We start from the raw sequence: 23,052 nt of genomic DNA, 5'->3' as shown, positions 1-23,052 counted from the left end.
GAGACACTGGTTACACTGGAGACACTGGTAATACTGGAGACACTGGTTACACTGGAGACACTGGTATCACTGGAGACACTGGTAATACTGGAGACACTGGTTACACTGGAGACACTGGTAATACTGGAGACACTGGTAATACTGGAGACACTGGTTACACTGGAGACACTGGTAATACTGGAGACACTGGTAATACTGGAGACACTGGTAATTCTGGAGATACTGGTAATACTGGAGACACTGGTAATACTGGAGACACTGGTTACACTGGAGACACTGGTAATACTGGAGATACTGGTAATACTGGAGACACTGGTAATACTGGAGATACTGGTAATACTGGAGACACTGGTAATACTGGAGACACTGGTTACACTGGAGACACTGGTAATACTGGAGACACTGGTTACACTGGAGACACTGGTAATTCTGGAGATACTGGTAATACTGGAGACACTGGTAATACTGGAGACACTGGTTACACTGGAGACACTGGTAATACTGGAGATACTGGTAATACTGGAGACACTGGTAATACTGGAGATACTGGTAATACTGGAGACACTGGTAATACTGGAGACACTGGTTACACTGGAGACACTGGTAATACTGGAGACACTGGTTACACTGGAGACACTGGTAATACTGGAGACATTGGTGAAACTGGCTGGAATCCAGACAGGATGCCATCGTTCCCATTCTGACTGGATTTTCTAAACACTGAAGATGTGTCAGCTCAATAGGACGAGATGTGTTAAAAAAATTGGTAATCTGTTGCGACTTGTTTTAGGTTGTGGATTAAACACAATTGGTGGTTGAGGAACCAAGAACTAAGGCAAATCTTTATGCCAAAAGTTTTGGAGACAACGGATGGTTGCAAAGACAAAGTCATCCATGTTGCTTTGAACTACACCTTAGAAGCTTTGTATAAGTCTCCTAAGTGAGGTTTGGAGTTGGCTAAGGCATTAACATTTCCGTTCACCTGAGGATGAGGTACTTGGAGGATTCCTTAATCTGTCATAGGTCAAAATGTTTGATTTTTTACACTCTGTTCATTCTAATCAGATAAACATGTCACAAGCTTATAAGGGAATACATTAGTGTTCCAAACCGCAGCCACAGTTTTCCTAGTAATCTAATCAGCAAACACATATGCAAAGCACTGTAACTGCTCTTTGTCCTAGGTTGTTATCCAGATTTTCTGGGACATTATTTCTAAAGAAGAGTGCCTGCTAACTTGCAGTACTTACGGCTTGACCCTGAGGGCCAATCAAGTGTCTTGTTTGGGTTGTGCAGGACCAGACCCATGGATAAGGCTTGCATCACAATTATCCCCAACCTAATTCAATATCGATTAAGCAAAGCCTCTGAATCGATTCACCTCCTGGCCAGTGGGGGCGCTGTGCGCGTTTTGTGTTTTTGTGCTACGAAAAAATGGCGGAAGCTCCGGCCGGCGGAGTTGTTGTTGTTGTTCCGGCCAGAGTTAGTTGTGGGTTTCACGCATCGCTCCCGTCGTTACGTAACGACGGGAGCAGAATCTGAACGGCTCATAGAAGCCACATCACACTGGATGGATCATCCGGGCGGCTGTACAGACACTGCAGAATTTGGTTGCTTTCCTCCTTCTCTGAGTTGGCAGGCTGAGGGGAGACCACTTTATATATGTATGAGAAAACGTGTTTTTCATAATAAGTCCCCTTTAAGTTGTGCCAGGCAGAACTAAAATACAACAGCAACACGACAAACCTGCAGATCATGTTGACACAGTCGTGAGAATCGTGAGGTTCTTAACAATACCCAGCCCTATTCATACTTGTCACATTGAACTGGGAAGAACTGTTCCTGCTATCCATGAAAACCAGCCAAAGACCCTGGACTCCTGTCCTCGTCCTCTCTAGCGAGTCTGGACAGTCCTCTCCAGTCACTTCATGTAATGGCCCTTTTGGACTAGTCCTTACTCGGCCCGACTCGGCTCGTCACGCCTCTACCCGCCTCTACCCGCCTCTACCCGTTTTGTCCCCGTTTGTTTTTCCACAGCCAGGGGAGAAGTGGGCAGGTTGGGGTGAAGCTGCTGTGACGTACTCGATTGCGCAACCGCTTTGTTCATGTCGGCGCTGATGAGAAATCAGCTGGAGCCGCGAGCGGCTGGGAATAAAACAGCCCGTCTACATCCCTTTTTTAATTCTCTCCTCAGCCACCAGGTTTATGAACATCTGCACCTCAGAGTTGGATCACCAAACAGACGTTTTGCACTTTATAATAAAATCGCTGCGAGTCGCGCTCGCGCTGACTCCCGCTTCCTGATTCAAACGTCTGACGCCCCACCCCCGACCAATCAGTGGCACGGAGGGTGATGACGTCAGAAATAGTCCCGGCTCAGCCCGGATAGAACCTCGCCAGAATGGTTACAGAAATAGTATCGGCTTGGAGCGGCTCTACCCGTCTCAGCCCCAAATGCAAAAGCGCAAGACGGGGCCGTGGCGGGTAGAACCGAGCTGAGGCGGGACTAGTGGAAAAGGGCCATAAGTATGAACTACCAAGTATGCAAGTCCAAACTTTGGTACTGGGAAAATCTCCCCAGGTTCTTGAAGTCACAAAAAGTGTCTCGGTTCCTAAAAATGGCGAACATGAGGATCATTGAACCCGCAGTTTGTACCACTTGTACGTCTAGGATAAGTGGACAGAGTGGACGAGGGTGTTGGTGGAAATTACCCAGATTCCTGGAAGAGAAATCACATTTACGGTATTTTGGACTCTTGAAGCAGTTTGTGTGTGTGTGTGTGTGTGTGTGTGTGTGTGTGTGTGTGTGTGTGTGTGTGTGTGTGTGTGTGTGTGTGTGTGTGTGTGTGTGTGTGTGTGTGTGTGTGTGTGTGTGTGTGTGTGTGTGTGTTTTGGGTGATTAACTGTGCAGCGTTGTGCATGCTGAATGGGAAATGTTAAACTTTCTATTAATAGTAGCTTTAATCCATTATTCAGCAGGTTGAGTGCGTTTGTTTGACAAACTAGAGGAGGCAAATTCACGCTTATTCTGCTGTGAAATTGGACGGACACACAATATTTTTCTGTAGTTGTGAGGACCCTGGGTGATAAGATGGATTCCCAGGACCCAAAACCGGGACGCTGGTGACAAGTCTAGACCCTGACAGTCCTTGAGGGTTTGTCTCTGAGGAATGAGAACACGAGTCAATGTCTTTGTGTTTTTGAAGGGAAAAGGTGCATCGTTCAGTCCCACATCCCAACAAAACCAGATTGTGATGAATTAGTGATCAGCTGACAACATCCGTCAAACATCTGAGCGCAGCAACATCGAGGTAAAATGTGTTGTCATTGCCCACACCAACTCAAAGAGGTTGGGACGCTAAGTCAAGTGGAATAAAATAAAAACTCATAAAAAAGAAAGAAACAATTACAATTTTCAAAGAGAAATAAGACAATTTTGATGTCCTTATGCACTTAGGAATTGAGGACAAGAGTAGATAGAGTTTTATTTTGCTATGGTTTAAGGTTTGGTTCTGGATCTTCTTTTTACTGCTTTCATCATGCACCAAATGTCTTCTGTTGGTGAAAGTTCTGGACTTCAGGGACTCTTCTCCTGCAGGGACTCTTCCCATGTGGGGACTCTTCCCATGATAAGTCATGCTGTTGTGATGGATGTGGTTTAGCGTTGTCTAGCTGGATTATGAAGGTATTTCCTGACAGAGAGGTTGTCTGGATGGGAGCAGATGTTGCCCTAAAACAGAGGTGTCAGACTCCAGTCCTCAAGGGCTGCTGTCCTGGGTGTTTTTGATGCTTCCCTGCTTCATTACCCCTGATACAAATGACTGTGTCACTAACAGAATTGTCCAGACAGTGATGACATGCTGATGATGACCATTAATGAGAACCGGGTGTGTTGATAGAAGGAGACGCCTGAAACATGCAGGACTGCGGCACTGGAGTATTAGAGTATTGGAGTTGACAGCTGTGCTGTAAAACCAGGCCATACTCTCAGGATTGATGGACCCTTTCCAGACATGCCAGTTGTCCATTCCACATCACTACTGCACCTTCAGACCATCAGAGTTGCCGGATTGTGGACCGAGCTGGTAACAGGCTGGATAGTGCCTGTACCCTTTAGTTTTGAAGACATGGAGTCCATAGTTTCCAAAAAGAACTGCCTCAATGGGTTAATATTTTAGTGTTTTCCGTCTGAAGCTGGTCTGGGCTCATAGAGGTTGTTTTTGGAACACTTTTCCCAAATGCTCTGATACATGATTCATAGTCAGCTGGAGAGACATGAACTTAGACAGGCAGTGAACGCATCACAGCCAGAAACCCAGAAAAAAACATGACACCGTGAAATAAGTCACGTGGTTCTTTAGGTAAAACAACCCAGCAGAGCATTAGTGTCTGAGGTTCCTCCGCAGAGCTGATGGGGTTTTGTTGTGATCTCCATCGACCTGCGGGTTGAAATGTCAGTAGAAATAAACTGATTTACAGTCTGGTACCAAAACTCTTTTGGTCTCCAGAGGTAGATGTCACATCCATGATTTTTTTCAAGATTCAAGATTCTTTATTTGTCATTGTTCATATTTCATAACAACGAAATTACAGGTGCTTCATCGCAGGTGCTGGTCCTGATATAAAGTGCAAGATAAGTTTAAAAAAACAAGAAAATAATAGTATTTTCAACGGAACTGAGGGATGTTATACATACCTTACCAGATACAATTATATAAAACCATTAATGTGGCATAATTCGGAGTGTCGTGCTTTGAGTGAAGGCTGCCATAAACGCTAGCTGCCGTCACTTTAACTATTTACGGCTTAGCACTTTCAGTGAACCAGATATCCAAGTTGTGAGGTAAGAGCCAACATAACATAACTTATTTTAAAGATAGTATTACCTGAACTGACAGACTCCCTGGAAGCGTCTCAGAGCAAAGATAGATGGCTAAGGAAGGGTCATAATTCATCCAAAACCCCCCCTTCCCTCATTAAACATGGACATCATACTGAAACCAGCCAGACATTAACAACATCTGCATGGAGAATGAAAGATAAATTTGTCTTAATGCATTGTTGAGCTTTTGTTCTGAAACATCTTGCACTGGTTGTAGATTTCTTTTTCAGAATTTGTTTCAACAGTGAGACTTCAAAGCAGGATGTTTGGACAGATTTGTTTTGAATGAATGTTGACCATCATAGCTTAGCATAAACCGAGTCAGCCAAGCTAAGAGGGGTGGAGAGGAAGTGGAGAGGAAGTTCACAACGGCCCTGCTCCTAGAGTACCCCTGTCCTGCAGGTTTTAGACCAGGGGTCTCTAGTCCTGGTCCTGGAGTACCCCTGTCCTGCAGGACCAGAGCTGGAAAACGCTGGTCTACAGGAGCAGCATGGCTTGTTCTTTATGGGCTCAAATTAATGCCATAAGTATTTTGTATCTGTAAATAAACTTTGTACTTGTAGAAATATTTTGTGCGTGTGCAAAAAATATTTGTACTTGCAAAAAATATTTGTACTTGTAGAAATATTTTGTGCATGTGCAAAAAGTATTTGTACTTGCAAAACATATTTGTACTTCTAGATACAAAGCTACAAACTTATTACAAAGCTACAAACTTTTTTTACAAAGCTACAAATTTTTTTACGAAAGCTACAAACTTTTTTTCAAAAGCTACAAACTTTTTTTACAAAGCTACAAACTTTTTTTACAACTACGAGTTTTGGCAGTGTTTTGACGTGCCAAAACTAACAGCCAATCAGCGATCTTTGGCACGGGTTTCAAAGGGTTTCTGGAGAGCCAATCAGATCATTGCATCGCCGACTGACGTCGCCGCCATATTGGATGTGGCAAGACTGGGCTGCAAACTAATACAAGTAAATGGACTTATTTTCATAAAGCACCTTTCTACAAAGAAATTTACGTTTTACGTCTCATTTATTCATTCACACACGCACTAATATACTTGGGAAACAATTAGGCACCAAATATAATATATTTAATTTTCTCAGACGGCAAAAATAAGAACTATATTGATCCCACACAGGAGTAATTCATGTTATATCAGCTATAGAGAACAAGGTAGTGCCGAAAAACAATATATATCCCCCCTCACAAAAATAGAGACATATTTTTTTATCAACAAAACGAATAAAAAAAAATTCAAATAACAAAATAACATATTTGAACCATTTTTCAGACAATAAAATAACAATAACATAAAATGTAATGTAATGTGTAAAGATGTAAAATATGCTTTGTTAATGAGAGAATATGTTTCTGTATTTTTCTTATTTGCCTAATTGTTTCCCAAGTATATTAGTGCGTGTGTGAATGAATAAATGAGACGTAAAACGTAAATTTCTTTGTAGAAAGGTGCTTTATGAAAATAAGTCCATTTACTTGTATTAGTTTGCAGCCCAGTCTTGCCACATCCAATATGGCGGCGACGTCAGTCGGCGATGCAATGATCTGATTGGCTCTCCAGAAACCCTTTGAAACCCGTGCCAAAGATCGCTGATTGGCTGTTAGTTTTGGCACGTCAAAACACTGCCAAAACTCGTAGTTGTAAAAAAAAGTTTGTAGCTTTGTAAAAAAAGTTTGTAGCTTTGTAAAGTTTGTAGCTTTTGTAAAAAAAAGTTTGTAGCTTTGTATCTACAAGTACAAATTTTTTTTGCAAGTGCAAATATTTTTTGCAAGTACAAATATTTTTTGCACACGCACAAAATATTTCTACAAGTACAAAGTTTATTTACAGATACAAAATACTTATGGCATTAATTTGAGCCCATAGTTCTTCCCCATCAAAACCTTGTCATGTTTTTTATTCAGCAGGATAAACCTGTTAAAGTTGAGACAGTCAAACCAGAAGTGTAGTTGTAGTTTTTCTTGATCTTCATGGTCTTAAATCCTTGTTCCTCCATCAAGACCAGATCTGTGGAGGACTATAGATGTTTGTATTTGAATGAGGAGTTGAGATAAATTAAAAAATGTACTAAATCTTCTTCCTGCAAAATATTCAGGTTGAATATGTAGATTTAAAGTGCTTCAACTGATCAGTCACATTGTGTTATTTTTGTGGCTTTCATTGTGAAAGTAGCTAGACAGGAAACTTGGGTGGAAGCAGTAAAGAGCCGCAGGCCGGGATTCGGACCGGAGCGGCCTACACGAGGATGGCAGCCTCTGTATATGGTGTGCCCCCTCAGCCCTCTGAGCTATCCAAGGCTCTTCGTTCATGCTGTTTCAATGTACCCTGACAAACTCAGCTGCAACATCCATGTTTGACAGCTGAAAACACACTCTGGCTTGGCCTGGAGTTCATCACCGTTTCCATGACAATGTGATGTTTACATGAGAAAACATGGAAATCCGACTGAGAGCAAGCAGCTGTTGTAATTAAATAGTGTTATCAAACTGCTGTTCTGACAGATTTCAGGGCGAATTTCTTCAGATTTGATGTCATCACTCCTCCTGCTGCTGCTTGCTCCCCTCAGTCGTATCTTTATTTCTGCTACACCAACTGAACTTGTGGATCTCAGCGGTTTCTTATCTGTGCACGTTCAGCCTCCCCACATTCTGTTGGAGCAGCCTTAGAAACACAGACTTTGGCCCTTTGATACTTTACCGCTTCTTTAAAGTGACATTAAAGCGAACCATGTTGGCTGCTTCCTGCTTCAGTCCATTCTCTGGGAATCCTGTTTATATTCTTGTCCTGCTGAGTCCAGTTCAGGTTATTTGTTCAGATTCACGTCCACAAACACAGCGGCTTTCCTCACATCCACACAAACAAAGTTTGATCTGATGTCAGAGAACATCAATTTTTTTTTTTTTTGAGAACATCAATCTGCAGGAGAGAGTTTGCACCACCTTTCCATTTCTTCAGTAGGAACAGTAGAAGCTCCAGTATGGAGCCCTGTGGGACGCCACCTTGAGATTGGAGAGGTGCCCGGCATTCTGGTCAATAGTGGCGGGCATAGGGCTTGGCAAAGTGACGTTACTCAGGCTGACTGGTGTGAGCCGCCATGTTGTTTTGCCATGGTTACAATTAGTGCTGTTAAGCGATTACAATTTTTTTGTGATTAATTAATTAAAATCTGTAATTAATTAATCTAATTAATGTCTTTTTTAATCTCACCTAAAAATTGCAGAGAAAAGCCCTCAACTTGAGGTGTTTTCCTTTAAATTCATTACATTATTGTGGCAGATCAAAACATTGATATATAACAAAAAAAAAAGTGGCTTTATAAAGAAACCGACTTGAACAGATGCAGTCCTCGCCATTTATATCCACTTGGCAAGAACATTGTCCGGCCTCTCGGTCACAGACTTTCGCATGCTCGCAGTGCTCTCCTCGAGTTTAGTTTGGGGAAGATCATTGCTGTGGCTTGATGAATTGCTAACATCTTCGCTGCTAACTTTAGTTGCGGCTGCGCTCGCGACCGCGTGCTCCGCGTTTATGTGGTAGGATAAACTTGAGCTGCTTCGGTGGTAAGCAGATTACTTTCCACAAAGATCATATATCACTCTACGTTTATCAATGGTGCCGTCGCGGCGTTTTTGAAATGTAAATCCCCCATTCACTGCACCGATGACTTTCACATGCTCCTCCATTCTCACCCTTCTCCGCTACTACCCCCCGCCCCCCGCCTGTCCACACCCAAACACAGTGACAGCCGATCAATGTCCACTTCAAGGTGTGACTGACCGTTGTTTTCCACCCAACTTAAGCACAAGAAGCCCACCGCACAAACACAGATTTCATAATCAGGGTAACTCGCAAACAGAAAAAGTTAGAGAGACTCAAGAGATTCAAAAATAGGTTAAGCTATTAAAAAAACATAACGCGCTAAATATGCCTGTAATTAATTAATTACAATTAACTCGCTAATTTGACACCCCTAGTTACAATTCCCATGTGGGAAAAGCACAGTGGTAACAGAAAGCATCGCCATTGTTTTACTTTTTTTACATTCTTTTTAAGTTATGTTCAATTCAATTTTATTTATATAGCGATTGTTACAACAGAAGTCATCTCTTGGAGCTTTCCAGAGACGCAGAACACGACCCCAGAACAATTATTACATAAACATAACAAACACCGGCGGCTGGCAGGTAAAAACTCCCCAGAGTCGATTCATTAAACTAACATACTCTATCTCCTGTAGCCATGTTTCTGTTAAACAGAAAATATCACTCCTGGTCACGGTAATTTGATCGTTTATGAGACTTGTTTACGAGACTTGGAGCTTAACGGTCGTTCATTTAGTAGTCCGCATCTAATATTTCGGTCTTTAATTGGACCCAAATGCACATTGGTTTAAATTTTTACAAGGTTATTTTGATTAACGCCTTTATCACACCGCACCTGGTGAATTTTTGGAGGGCGGGGAACTGCAACCAATTCTATTTTGCTAGGCACCTTGTTAGAATCAGCAATTACATAATGCATTTCTACAGTTTTATTGGCAGGCGATAGTCCTCGAGAAGCAGCAGAGAAGCGTGTAAGACTGCAGCTCTGCATCCTGGCCTGGACCCTGGATAAGAGCTGCACCGTCCTGGGTGGGATGAATGCCGTCTCTTGTAATCAGACCGGGCTTTCCCCAAAACGTCTTCCAATTGTCAATAAAGGCCACGTCGTTTTCTGAACACCACCGAGACAACCAGTGGCGGTGCGATGGCATGCAGCTAAACAAATCATCACTGGTCAGTTTGTAAGGGACGACTTGCTGTGTTGATGGATGTAACATGGATGTAATGTTTGTTCACCTGGAGGAGGTAAAAAATAAGAACATAAATTAGACAATGGACTATCTTCTGTAGCTTTCTGACCCGGTCGTCGCTGAGAGTGCACGGTGCACGACATGTGCACATTAAAAACTACAATGATTTTAAAGTGAGTTTTAAAAAGTGAGTACGCAGTAAGTAACATTTGTTTGTAGAGCACCTTTCAACCATCACCCAGGTTGAATTTAGCAGTTATCCGTCCACTAAAGAAAAAACACCATACTCACTGAAGTGACTTGAAATGAACAAACAAGAAAATTAATCATAAGATTTACTAAGTTCAAACCGTGAAACGTGTTGTGGAGTCACAAAGAGTTAGCTGGTCCTTCTCACACATTAAGGGCAGAAGCTCGTCTAGGTAAACCAGTGGTTCCCAACCTTTTTTCCATGGAGCCCCCCTACTTGTGTCTAAGACCAGCCAGGCCCCCTGACCCGTACGTACTAGCAGCAAAAGAGTAAAGTTATTCGTTACAAACCTTTAATTGAAAAAATAAACATTAATTATGTTTTTTTGATACATTTCTCTTTGGTTTACCCTGTTTACATATAACTTTGTTTTTCTCACCTTCATTTTGTGTCACCAATGTATAAAATACGCACAAAAAATAATTGCAAGGACATACAAATATTTCTGAAAAATGTCTCTTTAATATGAGGGCAATTTTTTTTTTACATTTTTCCTTTAACAACCTGTCGGAGTAGTAGTATGATTAAATGTTGAATAATGATATAATAATACGTTTTTATCCTGATAAATAACTTAGAATTTTAAAATGACCAAAATATTTCTAAGTGGGTTTATACAGACTTTGATTACAATATTCCATTAGGTGTGTTATTATGATTTTTTATTTATTTAACATGGGCAAATATAATTTTAACAACTGCATATCCTCAAAGCAGGCAAAGTTTTGCGCCCCCTCCCCCCAGAGATCTCTGGGGTTGGGAGACACTGATGTAAACCATCTTCCTTGACATGTTTTTAGCATAAATAAAAGGCCAGCATATTGTTGTTGTTTCCCGTAGCAACAAAAGGGACTACCTCCCCATAATGCACTGCACCAATCACTAACCTAAATTTGTTAACTTATATTAGCCAGCAAACGTTGTCTAGGCTTGTTCGTGTTAACTTAAACATTAACTTTATGTTTATGTACCTCATCAGGTTAACTTATGTAAACACATGGACATTTAAGTGGCAGCTGCCACGGCCATCATCAGCGAGCGTCACCCACGTAGCGCTGCGTTGACCTCTGAGCTGTGAATGAAGACCCACCATAACAGAATCATTCACATTTCAAAGAGAATATGTTTTTGTTGTTGGTTTTACTCCCAGACCCCAGATGTGGGCCAGCTTCGGCCACACATGTTCTCTAGGACCGGAGTACAGTGCTACCAACGCGTCAGTATGAGCGGACCACCGAGGTCCAGAGGTACCACGGTCTGTCACTGCTGGCTGTCAAGCACTTGTTACGGTTCAGAGCAGCTTCGTGGTCTAAACTTTGCACGAACCTCTGCAGGCCGGCAGGAGGTCTGCACCGGCTTCCTGGCTTCGGGCTCAGCGTCCATCCGTCCGTCTGCTGGTCACGTGACCTCTGTTGGAGCTGAAACACATTATGTTCCTCGTTTGTTGTGTTTCCACCTTCTTTGTTCACAGAGATTCAGAGATTAAAGTCTCTGAGCCTGAAAATCTCTCTGGGAATTTCTCTCCCTCCTTCCCGATGTTTCCATGCAGATTTGTACTCCCTGTGCGTGTGCGTGTGCGTGTTTGTGTGCGTGTGTGTGCACATGTGCGTGTATATTTTATCAAGACATAATCTATTTACAGTGACATTGTTGACACTCAGACTGTTTCTGAGAATAAAGACAACTCAAAACAATGAATTGAGATGTCCCCAGAAGTACGTGTACGTGTAAATGTGTTTGGAGCAGGTCACGCTGGATTCAGATCTGGATTTGGTTCTAGACCGGTTTAAATGGTTTTGTTTTTAGAATAGATCTCGGTCCATGTTTCGTTCCAAGAACAACCACTGAGCGATTCACTTCTGAAAGAGTTTTACAAAGCTGCTGGACATTTCTGGCCTCCAAAACTCCTGGTGTGTTGGTTCTCTCAGATGTAAGTCACTTTGGATAGAAGCATCTGCTAAATGACAGTAGTAGTAGCAGCTGTAGTAGTAGTAGTAGTAGTACTAACAGTAGTAGTAGTAGTAGTAGTAGTAGTAGTAGTAGTAGTAGCAGTAGTAGTAGTAGTAGTAGTAGTAGTAGCAGTAGCAGTAGCAGTAGCAGTAGCAGTAGCAGCAGTAGCAGTAGCAGTAGTAGTAGTAGTAGCAGTAGTAGTAGTAGTAGTAGTAGTAGTAGTAGTAGTAGCAGCAGCAGCAGTAGTAGTAGTAGTAGTAGTAGTAGTAGTAGTAGTAGTAGTAGTAGCAGTAGCAGTAGTAGCAGTAGTAGTAGTAGTAGTAGTAGTAGTAGTAGTAGTAGTAGTAATAGTAGTAGTAGTAGTAGTAGCAGTAGTAATAGTAGTAGTAGTAGTAGCAGTAGTAGTAGTAGTAGTAGTAGCAGTAGCAGTAGCAGTAGTAGTAGTAGTAGTAGTAGTAGTAGCAGTAGCAGTAGTAGTAGAAGTAGTAGTAGTAGCAGTAGTAATAGTAGTAGTAGTAGTAGTAGTAGTAGTAGTAGTAGTAGTAGCAGTAGCAGTAGTAGCAGTAGTAGTAGTAGTAGTAGTAGTAGTAGTACTAACAGTAGTAGTAGTAGTAGTAGTAGTAGTAGTAGTAGTAGCAGTAGTAGTAGTAGTAGTAGTAGTAGCAGTAGTAGTAGTAGTAGCAGTAGTAGCAGCAGTAGTAGTAGTAGTAGTAGTAGTAGTAGTAGTAGTAGTAGTAGTAGTAGTAGTAGTAGTAGTAGTAGTAGCAGTAGTAGTAGTAGTAGTAGTAGTAGTACTAACAGTAGTAGTAGTAGTAGTAGTAGTAGTAGTAGTAGTAGCAGTAGTAGTAGTAGTAGTAGTAGTAGCAGTAGTAGTAGTAGTAGCAGTAGTAGCAGCAGTAGTAGTAGTAGTAGTAGTAGTAGTAGTAGTAGTAGTAGTAGTAGTAGTAGTAGTAGTAGTAGTAGTAGTAGTAGTAGTAGTAGTAGTAGTAGTAGTAGTAGTAGTAGTAGTAGTAGTAGTATTAGTAGTAGTAGCAGTAGTAGTAGTAGTAGCACTAGTAGTAGTAGTAGTAGTAGATCTGGTGGGTTGCCTATCATGAAATGATGCTGTTGATGAATAGGGGGTAATGTCTGTTCCCTTCCGCTTGCAGCTCATGTAAAACCAGAGCAGATACGGCGGCTTGAAGGTTGTCAGGAATTGGATCTTTCCAAGTTAATCTTCAGAAATCAGTTTCCTCCAGTATTTATTTTTTTTCTCAGTAACTGTCTCCTTTCTGAATCTTTGGAAGATGGTTCTCTGTGTTTCTCTCTGAATCTGTTCCGGTTGGTTTTCAGGAACTGGTTCCCTCCCCAGATTTTTGTTGGGTGGGAGATTCAGGAACCAGTTTTATCTTCAGAGCTTTCCTCAATGGTTCTCAAAAACAAGTTTCCATTGAAGATCTTTGCATCCTTATGCAGATGCAGCAGTTGGAGGTTCAGCCGAGCAGATTAAACACGACTCCATAATTAAAGTACAGCTCATATATTATTACAGAGTTGCCAGAGAGGGGAGAAGGAGGGGAGGAGAGGATAAAGGGTAGAAGAGGAGAAGATGAAGGGGAGAGAAGAGGAGAGAATAAAGGGTGGAATAGGAGAGGATGAAGGTTGGAAGAGGAGAGGATGAAGGTTGGAAGAGAGGAGGATGAAGAGTGTATCTGCCTTCAGTGATCAGTCTGATTGATGACATCATTACTGTTGTGTGTAACAGCTGTTTAATGTTTAAAAAGAGGTCCACAATAACAAGCGTTGCCATAGTTACAGGTGGGATTCCTCACACCCTCCCTGTCTCCGCAGCCCCGTCCCTGATGTCTCACCGCTTCATGACGGTGCGGCGCGGCAGCCCGGCGGCCCGCAGCGGCCAGGTTCAGCCCGGAGACCAGCTGGAGGCGGTGGAGGGTCGACCCGTGGCCGGTCTGCAGCACCGGGACCTGGCCCAGATCCTGAGGAGGGCGGGGAACACGCTGAGGCTGAGCATCACCCCCCGACACCGTAGGGAACGCACCACACACTCCTCACACACCTTCTCCTGCACGCTGGCGCGTTTCCTCCCCCGTGTCCTTTTCTCCTCACCTCTTTTCCTCTTCAGACCCGTCAGAGGGAGCCGAGCTCGACACCGAAGGACATCCGGTCAAAGGACCTCCAGGGAGCTCCAAGGTCAGGATCAGCATGCACCTCCACAGTACACAGTACACAGTACACAGTACCAATACCAGTACACAGTACACAGTACACAGTACACAGTACCAATACCAGTACACAGTACACAGTACCAATACCAGTACACAGTACACAGTACAAGTACCAGTACACAGTACACAGTACACAGTACCAATACCAGTACACAGTACACAGTACACAGTACACAGTACCAATACCAGTACACAGTACACAGTACAAGTACCAGTACACAGTACACAGTACCAATACCAGTACACAGTACACAGTACCAATACACAATACCAGTACACAGTACCAGTACACAGTACCAATACCAGTACACAGTACACAGTACCAATACCAGTACACAGTACACAGTACCAATACACAATACCAGTACACAGTACCAGTACACAGTACCAATACCAGTACACAGTACACAGTACACAGTACACAGTACCAATACCAGTACACAGTACACAGTACACAGTACACGGTACCCGTACACAGTACCAGTACACAGTACACAGTACCAGTACACAGTACACAGTACACAGTACCAGTACACAGTACACAGTACACAGTAGATCATCATCTGCTGATGATCATTTCATCAAGGAACGATGATTAGAAGCTCCTGACTGAAACGTACCTTCTTAAATCATTGGGCAGCAGTAAGGGGGTACTTGGTATTGCCCACATTATACATTATTTTCTTTTCCGCATCATCTTTTTAAATAATGCAGAAAAGTAATTGCCATTGTTCATCTGAGGTTGTAGTTTTCCACGTGACTGTATCTCAGCCGTGCTAACAGAGCTGACACGGCGCTGCATCAACAGTACTTCCGGGAGTATTTGTGGTACCAGCAGGTTCTTGTGTTTGTGGCTCAGGACGAGTCCAGGTTCTACAGCGTGGATCTGGAAAGGGGTCCCACAGGCTTCGGGTTCTCTCTGAGGGGGGGCAGCGAGTACAACATGGGACTGTACGTGCTGGGACTGATGGACGGGGGGCCGGCCCAGCGCAGCAACAAGATACAGGTACAAATACACACATGTACACGTGTTGACTGTCATGTCAACACCTTTCACAGGAAACCAGTAAAACTATCGGGTCAGCTTCCCCGTGAAGGAGCCGCAGGTGGCTGACGTGTTGACGTGAAAGCACCTGAAACGTCTGCAGCTGCAGGGGCACCCAGAGGCCGCTCCGCTCATCACAGACGCTGCATGAGCATCTCCCTTCCTTCATTCAAAATTAATTATTCTTAAATAAATCAATATGACAATGAAATCAATTACAAAATTAGTTAATAAAATCTAAACTAAATATAGCGACAACACGGTCCACGATCTCCGTGTTAGTTTCCGAATCATGAGGCTGAAGAACCACTCCACTGCATTTTAGTTCATTCATTCATTCGTTCATTCATTCATTGATGGCTCATTCTTCACGGCGAGCAGCAGCAGGTTCTGCTGTGGCGTCCTCCCCTTCCCAGGGTGCTACAGACGGCCAGTGTGTAGCACCCGCCAGAGCAGGAGATCTTCACCACCACTCTGCAAAGCTGCTGGCTGATCCTGCACCGGTCCAGCGCTACAGAAACATAATATTCAACAATTAATTTAATTATTATGGGGGGCACGGTGGCGATGCTGGTAGTGCAGCCGTGTCACAGCTAGAAGGTCCTGGGTTCAATTGTCGCCTGGGGACGCTGTGGGCGCTGAGTGCGTGTTAAGTTCCCCCATGATGAGGATCTGGCCAGAATAACGTGATCCTTCCACGCACTACGTCCGGCCAGAGAAGCCCCACCCTGTCTGGTGAAAAGAAGCGGCCTGCTCACTCCTTAAGTTCACAAGGAGACCTGAGCTCAGTGTAGGGCCCTGCCGGGGTTGGTAGAGGGAGCAATGCCCGGAACTGACTTAGGTAGGAGCACTGGGTGATAAAAATGGGAAAAAAATTGGGATAAAAAAAAAGTATTATTATGAAATTGATTCAAAGGTGAGGATGTCAGGATGAACGGAGTTGGAAAGTTGGATTCTGGGGGCTCGGTCAGGCTGCTGTAGGCGGGTGAAGCAAGTTTTGTTCTTCCTCTTCGCTGATGTTTTTATCGGTTTTCTGTCCCTCATGAGGATCCGCTGAAGATCACGACTGGCCACACCCACATATAAAACCATGCATATGGATCCATGAAATAAAATAAAAGTATCATGAAAGAAAAAAGTTTTCATTTAAAGATGTTAATTTTTTATTCATTTCATTGTCATATTAATTTATTTAATTGAATTTTTATTAATTTAAGTATGTATTACATTTTGAATGAAACAACGTTCCATAAAACTCAACGTGAAAGATTAAAAATAAACACACTCCTGTTTCTTTCATTCAACAACAAGAGCAGATCTCCCGACTGCCTGGTGACCAGCAGTGGTGGACAGTAACGGAGTAAATTTACTTGAGTACTGTACTTAAGTACATATCCAGAGGATTTGTACTTTACTTGAGTATTAGATTTCTTTGGTACTTATTACTCTTACTTGAATACATTTCCAAGACAAATATTTTTACTTTTACTCGAGTAAATTTCTAGGAAGGCTGAAAAGTACTCGTTACTTTCAGGTCTGCTCTTTTTTCTTCTTCCCTAAAATCCTATTGGACACAAGCTGTTTTTGTCAAAGGAGGAGACCTATCACAGTGCACGCTCTCCACTGGGATGTACGTGAAGCGGAAATACGTCAAGCCTCCTCAAAACGATACCGCCAAAGTAGCCTGCGTTTGTCAAGACAGAGCCGCAACAAGTCAAGACAGAGCTGCAACAATGGCTACAACATTGAGTTATTGAAAGCAGAGATGTAGTTTTTTGTAAAGCAGTGGTCTTTGAGGGGGATCCAGACTTAGTTGGATGGTGCAGGTTCATTTGGTTTCAGTTCATGATTGTTAATAAACTCTGCATCATCTGCTGTCCTCTTATGATCCCATTCATTTGATTTGTTTTTGGTGTTTCTGCAGGTTTTATATAACATTGTGGTTCTAAAAGCAGCACATCAGTGCAGCTGGTTTCAAAGAGTTAAAAGATCCTTAAATTAATTTAGAAAAAATATGGTAATTTACTGATGTGGAAAATAAGACATTTACTCTTACTCTTACTTTTACTTAAAGTAAATTTAAAAGCATTTACTTTTGGATACTTAAGTAACTTTAAAAGCAAGTACTTTTCTACTCTTACTCGAGTAATATTTTGACTGAGCTACTTTTACTTGTAACGGAGTAAATTTTGACCAGTAGTATTTGTACTCTTACTCAAGTACTGGGGTCGAGTACTCTGTCCACCTCTGGTGACCAGGTGTGTACCTGTGCTGCAGGTGTCCGACCAGCTGGTGGAGATCAATGGCGACAGCACGTCGGGGATGACCCACAGTCAGGCCGTGGAGCAGATCCGGAGAGGCGGGAACCGAATCCACCTGATCCTGAAGAAGGGGAACGGATATGTGCCCGACTACGGTGAGACAGTCAGACACACCTGACGCACAGGGGACACGTCTAACATCTCACACCCCACTTCTGTCCAGTAAAGCACTGATTACCAGGACCAACAGGGGGGCCACCTTGGTCTGGGGCCCCACACGTCAGCTGACCCGGTGGTCTGGGACCCTTGTGCGGAGCCGGGGTCTGAGGTGCAGAGTGGAGGAAATTTCCACAAACAACTTGTTGTGGAGGCGTTACACCGGCCCTCGAGTACCAGGACCCCCCCCCCCCCCCCCCCTCTGGCTGGACAGGTGCTAGCTCCGGCTGCTCCGACCAGGACACCTCCCCCCTTCTGAACCTCCCAGTCCAACCCAGAACTGGTCGTGGTGGTCTGTTAGTGGTACAAGTTTCTGTAAGACCTGTTGGGTCTTTGTTCCAGACTCACGGAGAAGCTGAGGGGATGACAGCTCACCGTTAGCACCGTGGATCAAGCTTTTCACTCAAAAACCACACCTGTAATTATGCATTTACTTGTGGCGTTAGATGCTTGTACCTGAGCAGGTACGTAAGTTGAGCCCCCCTCCAGTCGTCACACATGGAAACCTAATTATGCAAACCAAAGCTGGTTTTGCCTCTGTACCGGACTGTAAATGTGTTTATTTCTGCTGTAAAGCCGGACAATTTAACCTGGAGGTCTGGATCCAGACCTTAGTGCTCTGTAGAGAACCCGCAGGCCTGGATCCTGACCCTAATGGTCAGTAGTGAAACCGCAGGTCTGGATCAGGACCCCAGTGCTCTGTAGAGAAGCTGCAGGTCTGGATCCGGACCCTCATGGTCTCTATAGGACCCACAGGTCTGGATCAGGACCCTAGTTGTTGGTAGAGGAACCGCAGGCTTGGATCCGGATGAGGTGGCCTCTCGGTTACAACCCAAAGGAACTGTTCCAGTAGCGTTACAGTCTTGGGTTGAACCTTGTCTCTCTGCTTCATGAACGTGTTTTAACAAAGACATCAATTTCACGACATCATCAGATCCTAAAATGGTCCAATCACAGCTCTGCAACTCTGTGATGTCACCGCCGTGGACCCACTCTGACGTCTGACACGCTGGCGTACATCCAGCATTTCCTGTGAGGCCTCAGGGAAACGCTGGTTTGCTCTTCTGGGAACATCCGAAGATGAGGAGCAGCTGATTTTACTCGTTCATCATCTCTCAGCTCGTTCTGCTTTCTGACTCTTTCTCTCCTTCTTTTCTTCCCCTACTTCCTCCCCCCTTCTTCATCTTCCCTTGCTCCTCTTGCTCCCCCTCCTCCTCTTTTCCTCTTCTTCTACCTCCTCCTCCTCCTCTTCTATCTTCTCCTTCTGCTCCTCTTCTACCTCCTATTCTTCCTTCTTCTCATCTTCTTCCTCCTCTTTCTCTTCCTTTTCCTCCTCCTCTTCTATGTTCTCCTTCTGCTCCTCTTCTACCTCCTCCTCCTCTTCTACCTCCTCTTCCACCTCCTCCTCCCCCTCTTCCTCCCCCTCAGTGGAGCTGTCCAGCCTGTCTCTCTGCATGACCAACTCCAAACAGGGCGAGCCCTGCTTCTACGTGATTGGACGAACTGAAAACTCGCGGTTGGTAACTCTGTTTCTTCTCGGCTTCTCCTCCATGTTTTCATCACTAGCACCATCCTCCTCCTCTTCATCCAGATTTTTCCGCATGGTCACATGACATGTTAGTTGTGCGTGCTGCTGAACAGTCAGCGGACCGTCCTGATGATGTCGCTCGGACCGCCAGAGAACCGCCCGTCACACCTGAGCCATCCGTGAATCGTGTCCTTTGTACTTAAAGCCAGTTAACTGCTTGACTTAAGTTTTTGTTTCCTTGGAAACATTCATGGAAAAGCCGTTTTCACTTGGTCTTCATTCTCAGTCATAGTGACACTTCTTGGTATGAACCGAGGCTGCATGGATTTCTGTTCATGACCCGCTTCATCCTCACGACGTCATTCGTTTCATGTTTGTTCTTTTATTTCCTGTCTGGCTGCTGGTTAGTCGTGTTATCCTCCATCTGTGGACTTGTTAGCGTTTCAGTGAAATAAGACTGAATCAGATGTTTGATGAGTGTAAAAATCATCAGATCAATAACAATCAATAACAAACATTGCACTTTTTTTCCCGCCAGGCCCTGAGGAAGGAGCCCTCTCCCCCTCCTCCTTTTCACCAACTGAGGAGCAGCATTCAGTAGCCATGGCAACCTCCTCCTTCGGTCAGCACTGGAGAGGAGAAGAAGATGAAGGAGGAGGAGACAGGAGGAGAAGGACAGATAAAGAAGTGAGAACCAAACGAAGACCAGGATCGAGAGGAGGAGGAGGAGGGTCCGGGCCTCCTGATCTGGACCTGGACCATGTGGAGGAAGAAGCGCGAGGGGAGGAGGGGAGGAGGAGGATGGAAGAGGAGGAGGAAGCTGAGAGGAGATGGCAGGAGGAGGAGAGGAGGAGACTGAAGGAGGAAGAGGAGAAAATGGAGAGAAAAAGTCAGACTGTGAGGCAGAAGAGACGGGAGGAGCAGAGGGAGCAGGGGAGGAGGAGCAGGAGCCTTCCCAGACACCAGGCTGCGTCCTGGGGTTCGCCACAGGAAGAGGAGGAGCCCGAGAGACGGAGGAGGAGCGAGACGAAGAGCAGGAGGAGGGAGCAGCAGGAGGAGGAGACAGGTGACAACAGCATGCGCCATGCAAAGCATTCTGGGAGCTCAGCTCAGCGGGCGGCATTCTCCTTCCTCATGCCGATGGATGATGACGAACATCCATCTGAAAGCGAATCAGCAGCCAACTTCTCAGACATCGGCCAATCGGCAGCCAGCATCCCTTCAGCACGGAGACGAGACTCTGACTGGAGGAGAGCTGAGTCGCCACGGCAGCAGGGGAACGCCCCCGGCCCCTGGCTGAGACCCAGCCCACAGAGACTGACGCAGGTTCTGACGGGCAGTCGGGTCGGTGGGCAGGAGCTAAGAGGCGGTCTTTCTCTCTGATTGGCCAGCAGGGAGGACATTTTCCTTTTTTCATTTGTTGAGTTTTTTATCGGCTACATATAAGGGCTTTGTTGGTTGGCCCGCTGAGAGAAGGCCCGCCTCTCCCCACGTCTTATTGGACTGAGCAAGACCACCTCTGATCAGGTTCTGATCCAACACCTTCACTCCCATTTTACCCATCATGCCTCAGTTCACCCAACACCTGTATCGTGAAGCGGCGCATTCTCAGCGCTCTGTTAGCGCTAACATTCCCGAAGTATCTCCATGGTAACCAGTCGAGATCACCGTAGAAACCAGGGCAACAGCCATAGCCTTCAGATCGAAGGGAACCTCGGTCACCGTGGTGATCTGAGGCGTGTTGAATGCTTGGTTGAAGTTGGAGTAGATGGCGTCACGAAACCACCGAAATACACATCATCACCGCCGTTGTAAAGTTCCGCCTCTTCCCTCTGACCTCCATCACAGCACGTGAACGTGCACCCGCATAGCCAGATAAAAAGTGCCTGTCATTACAAGTCGACGTGCGATTTTAACCTGCAGCTAACGAGGGTCCGCAGCGGCGGATGATCATTCATGACGATTCTAAACGCACCAACGCGCAGCACGCCAAACAAACCCAGACGAAACACGGTCCAACGCTGAGCAGCTCGTAAACAGACGAGAACCGACGCACCAGCGACCGGCTGCTGCATGCTAACAACACTTGCCTGTTAGCAGTCTAAAGCTAACACTCCACAAACTGTACCGGAGAGAAGGGGACTCACTCTGACACAAAAACACAAGAGCAACGCCCCACAGCCCAACTGGTTACAGTGTCATCTCTGATGGGATCCGGTTCCCGAGGAAGAATCACGGACTCGCCGCTCGGAGACAAATCAGGGCCATTTTTTATCTCTGACTGTCTTCTACCAGTAGGAGTGTACGAAAGCTGAGCTGCGGAGAATCACCAGCCTCCACGTCACATCAGTCTAGGAACTTTTGATCATTTATTATCGAAATGAAAAACTGATTTTAACCATTAAAAGCATAAATGCTTGTTGCAATGATCTCCTGCTCCACCTTTAACCTGTGAGGTGACCCTGCCTCTCGGTTGGTGGGGATAGGCTCCGCCCTCAGATAGGCTCCACCCTGTTCTCTGGTGGCTAAAACGTGCGCGTCACGTGCGCGTCACGTGCTGGGCTTCTTCATCTTCATGTTCACCTGCATCCTTTGATGTCATATGCAAAAAATATGAGGACAGCTGTCTCGTGACTTTCTGTGTAATCTGAGCATGTGAATATTCCTGGAATGATTTTTTATTTTTATAAAGCTCAATATGAGAAGATTAATTACATTATTATTGATATGATTATTGGTATGGGTATTGATATGGTTAGATGACGTAGAATTGAGGTGATCTTATCTGCCTGCTTGCTTGTAAAAACAAGAAAAGAAAAACTTTGCAATGATGAAATAACAGAGCCATACACACACACACACACACACACACACACACACACACACACACACACACACTGATGTCAGGTCCAGCTGTGTCCTGCAGCTGTCAGTTAACCGTATCATCGCCACGGCAACAACGGGACGACCTGCAGCTCCGGACCAGAACAAGTGCCTCATTTTGTTTCAGCCCCTTCCGCCGGCTACCACTTCCTATCCCATCTTTCCCTGCTGTCCAGCAACAACCACAGACACACACACACACGCGCAGACACACACACACACACACACACACACACACACCTGTCCCCAGCCCCCACAAACGTCCGTCCTCAGCATTCATCAGTGTTTTTATATTGAAGGTAAAAATAAAGACTGGATGAAAAGAGTGTAATTTGTGTGTGAGCTGATCTCCTCTGAGCTCGCGTCAGAACCTCTGGTCTCCTTTGAACCTTGGTTCAGAACCTTCCCATGACTGAAGAAGAAGATCTTCTGCTCCCGTTGGCCGAGTTGAGTGCCAGCGTGCAACGTTCATGATGCAGAAACTAGAGAAGAACCCAGATTCTTCATGTTTTGGGTCCAAAAAACTGCCTCAAATTCTTGAAAATGTTATTGTGCAGGGAAATGAAATACTTGGACTCCAGATATACATTAGGTGTCTCTCATGACTTTGGAGCACTGTGGAAACACAGAACATTCTTGAAATCTGATGATAAACCCATTTTAAATGCACCACAAGTTGCGTCTCCTCTTGAAGCTATTCTGCTCCCTTCTGCCATTGCTGTGTGTAAGTGTCAGGCCCACACTTCTTCTTCTGACCCTATTAGCCAAGGCCACAGTAGAGCTGATGCAACTGCCGAGGCTGCAGCCCAAAAAACCTTTTCTTTCAGCCCCTACAGCTGAAGGTCCTTGTTTCTCCCCTGAGCTCCAGTCGTTTGCAAGTCGTTTGCAATACTGATCAGTCCAGGCACTTCATGATTACAGACGCCAGGGCAATGGGTCTGTAATCATGGAGGTTGTCGATGGTGGAGGCCTTCAGACATGTGGGGACGGAGGCA

The 23,052-nt window shown here is 44.8% G+C and overlaps 1 protein-coding gene across 3 annotated transcripts in view; it reads left to right on the top strand.

Moving 5' to 3' along the window:
- Positions 1–22,354, top strand: part of LOC133456950 (membrane-associated guanylate kinase, WW and PDZ domain-containing protein 3-like) — a 75,913-nt gene extending 53,559 nt beyond the window's left edge. For 2 of the 3 annotated variants that reach the window (XM_061735690.1, XM_061735691.1), the window contains exons 17-21: positions 13,730–13,924; positions 14,022–14,089; positions 14,984–15,130; positions 17,447–17,585; positions 19,713–22,354. In XM_061735690.1, coding sequence (XP_061591674.1) covers positions 13,730–13,924; positions 14,022–14,089; positions 14,984–15,130; positions 17,447–17,585; positions 19,713–20,557 — 1,394 coding nt within the window. In that variant the 3' untranslated portion in view covers positions 20,558–22,354. Of the gene's footprint in view, positions 1–13,729; positions 13,925–14,021; positions 14,090–14,983; positions 15,131–17,446; positions 17,586–19,074; positions 19,163–19,712 lie in introns of all 3 variants that reach the window. The other variant, XM_061735692.1, reaches the window with a different exon arrangement.
- Positions 22,355–23,052: the final 698 nt, after the last annotated feature.

This window comes from Cololabis saira, chromosome 12 (assembly GCF_033807715.1).
Source record: "Cololabis saira isolate AMF1-May2022 chromosome 12, fColSai1.1, whole genome shotgun sequence".
Taxonomy (NCBI): Eukaryota; Metazoa; Chordata; class Actinopteri; order Beloniformes; family Belonidae; genus Cololabis; species Cololabis saira.
This window is presented reverse-complemented; position numbering and strand designations above follow the sequence as displayed.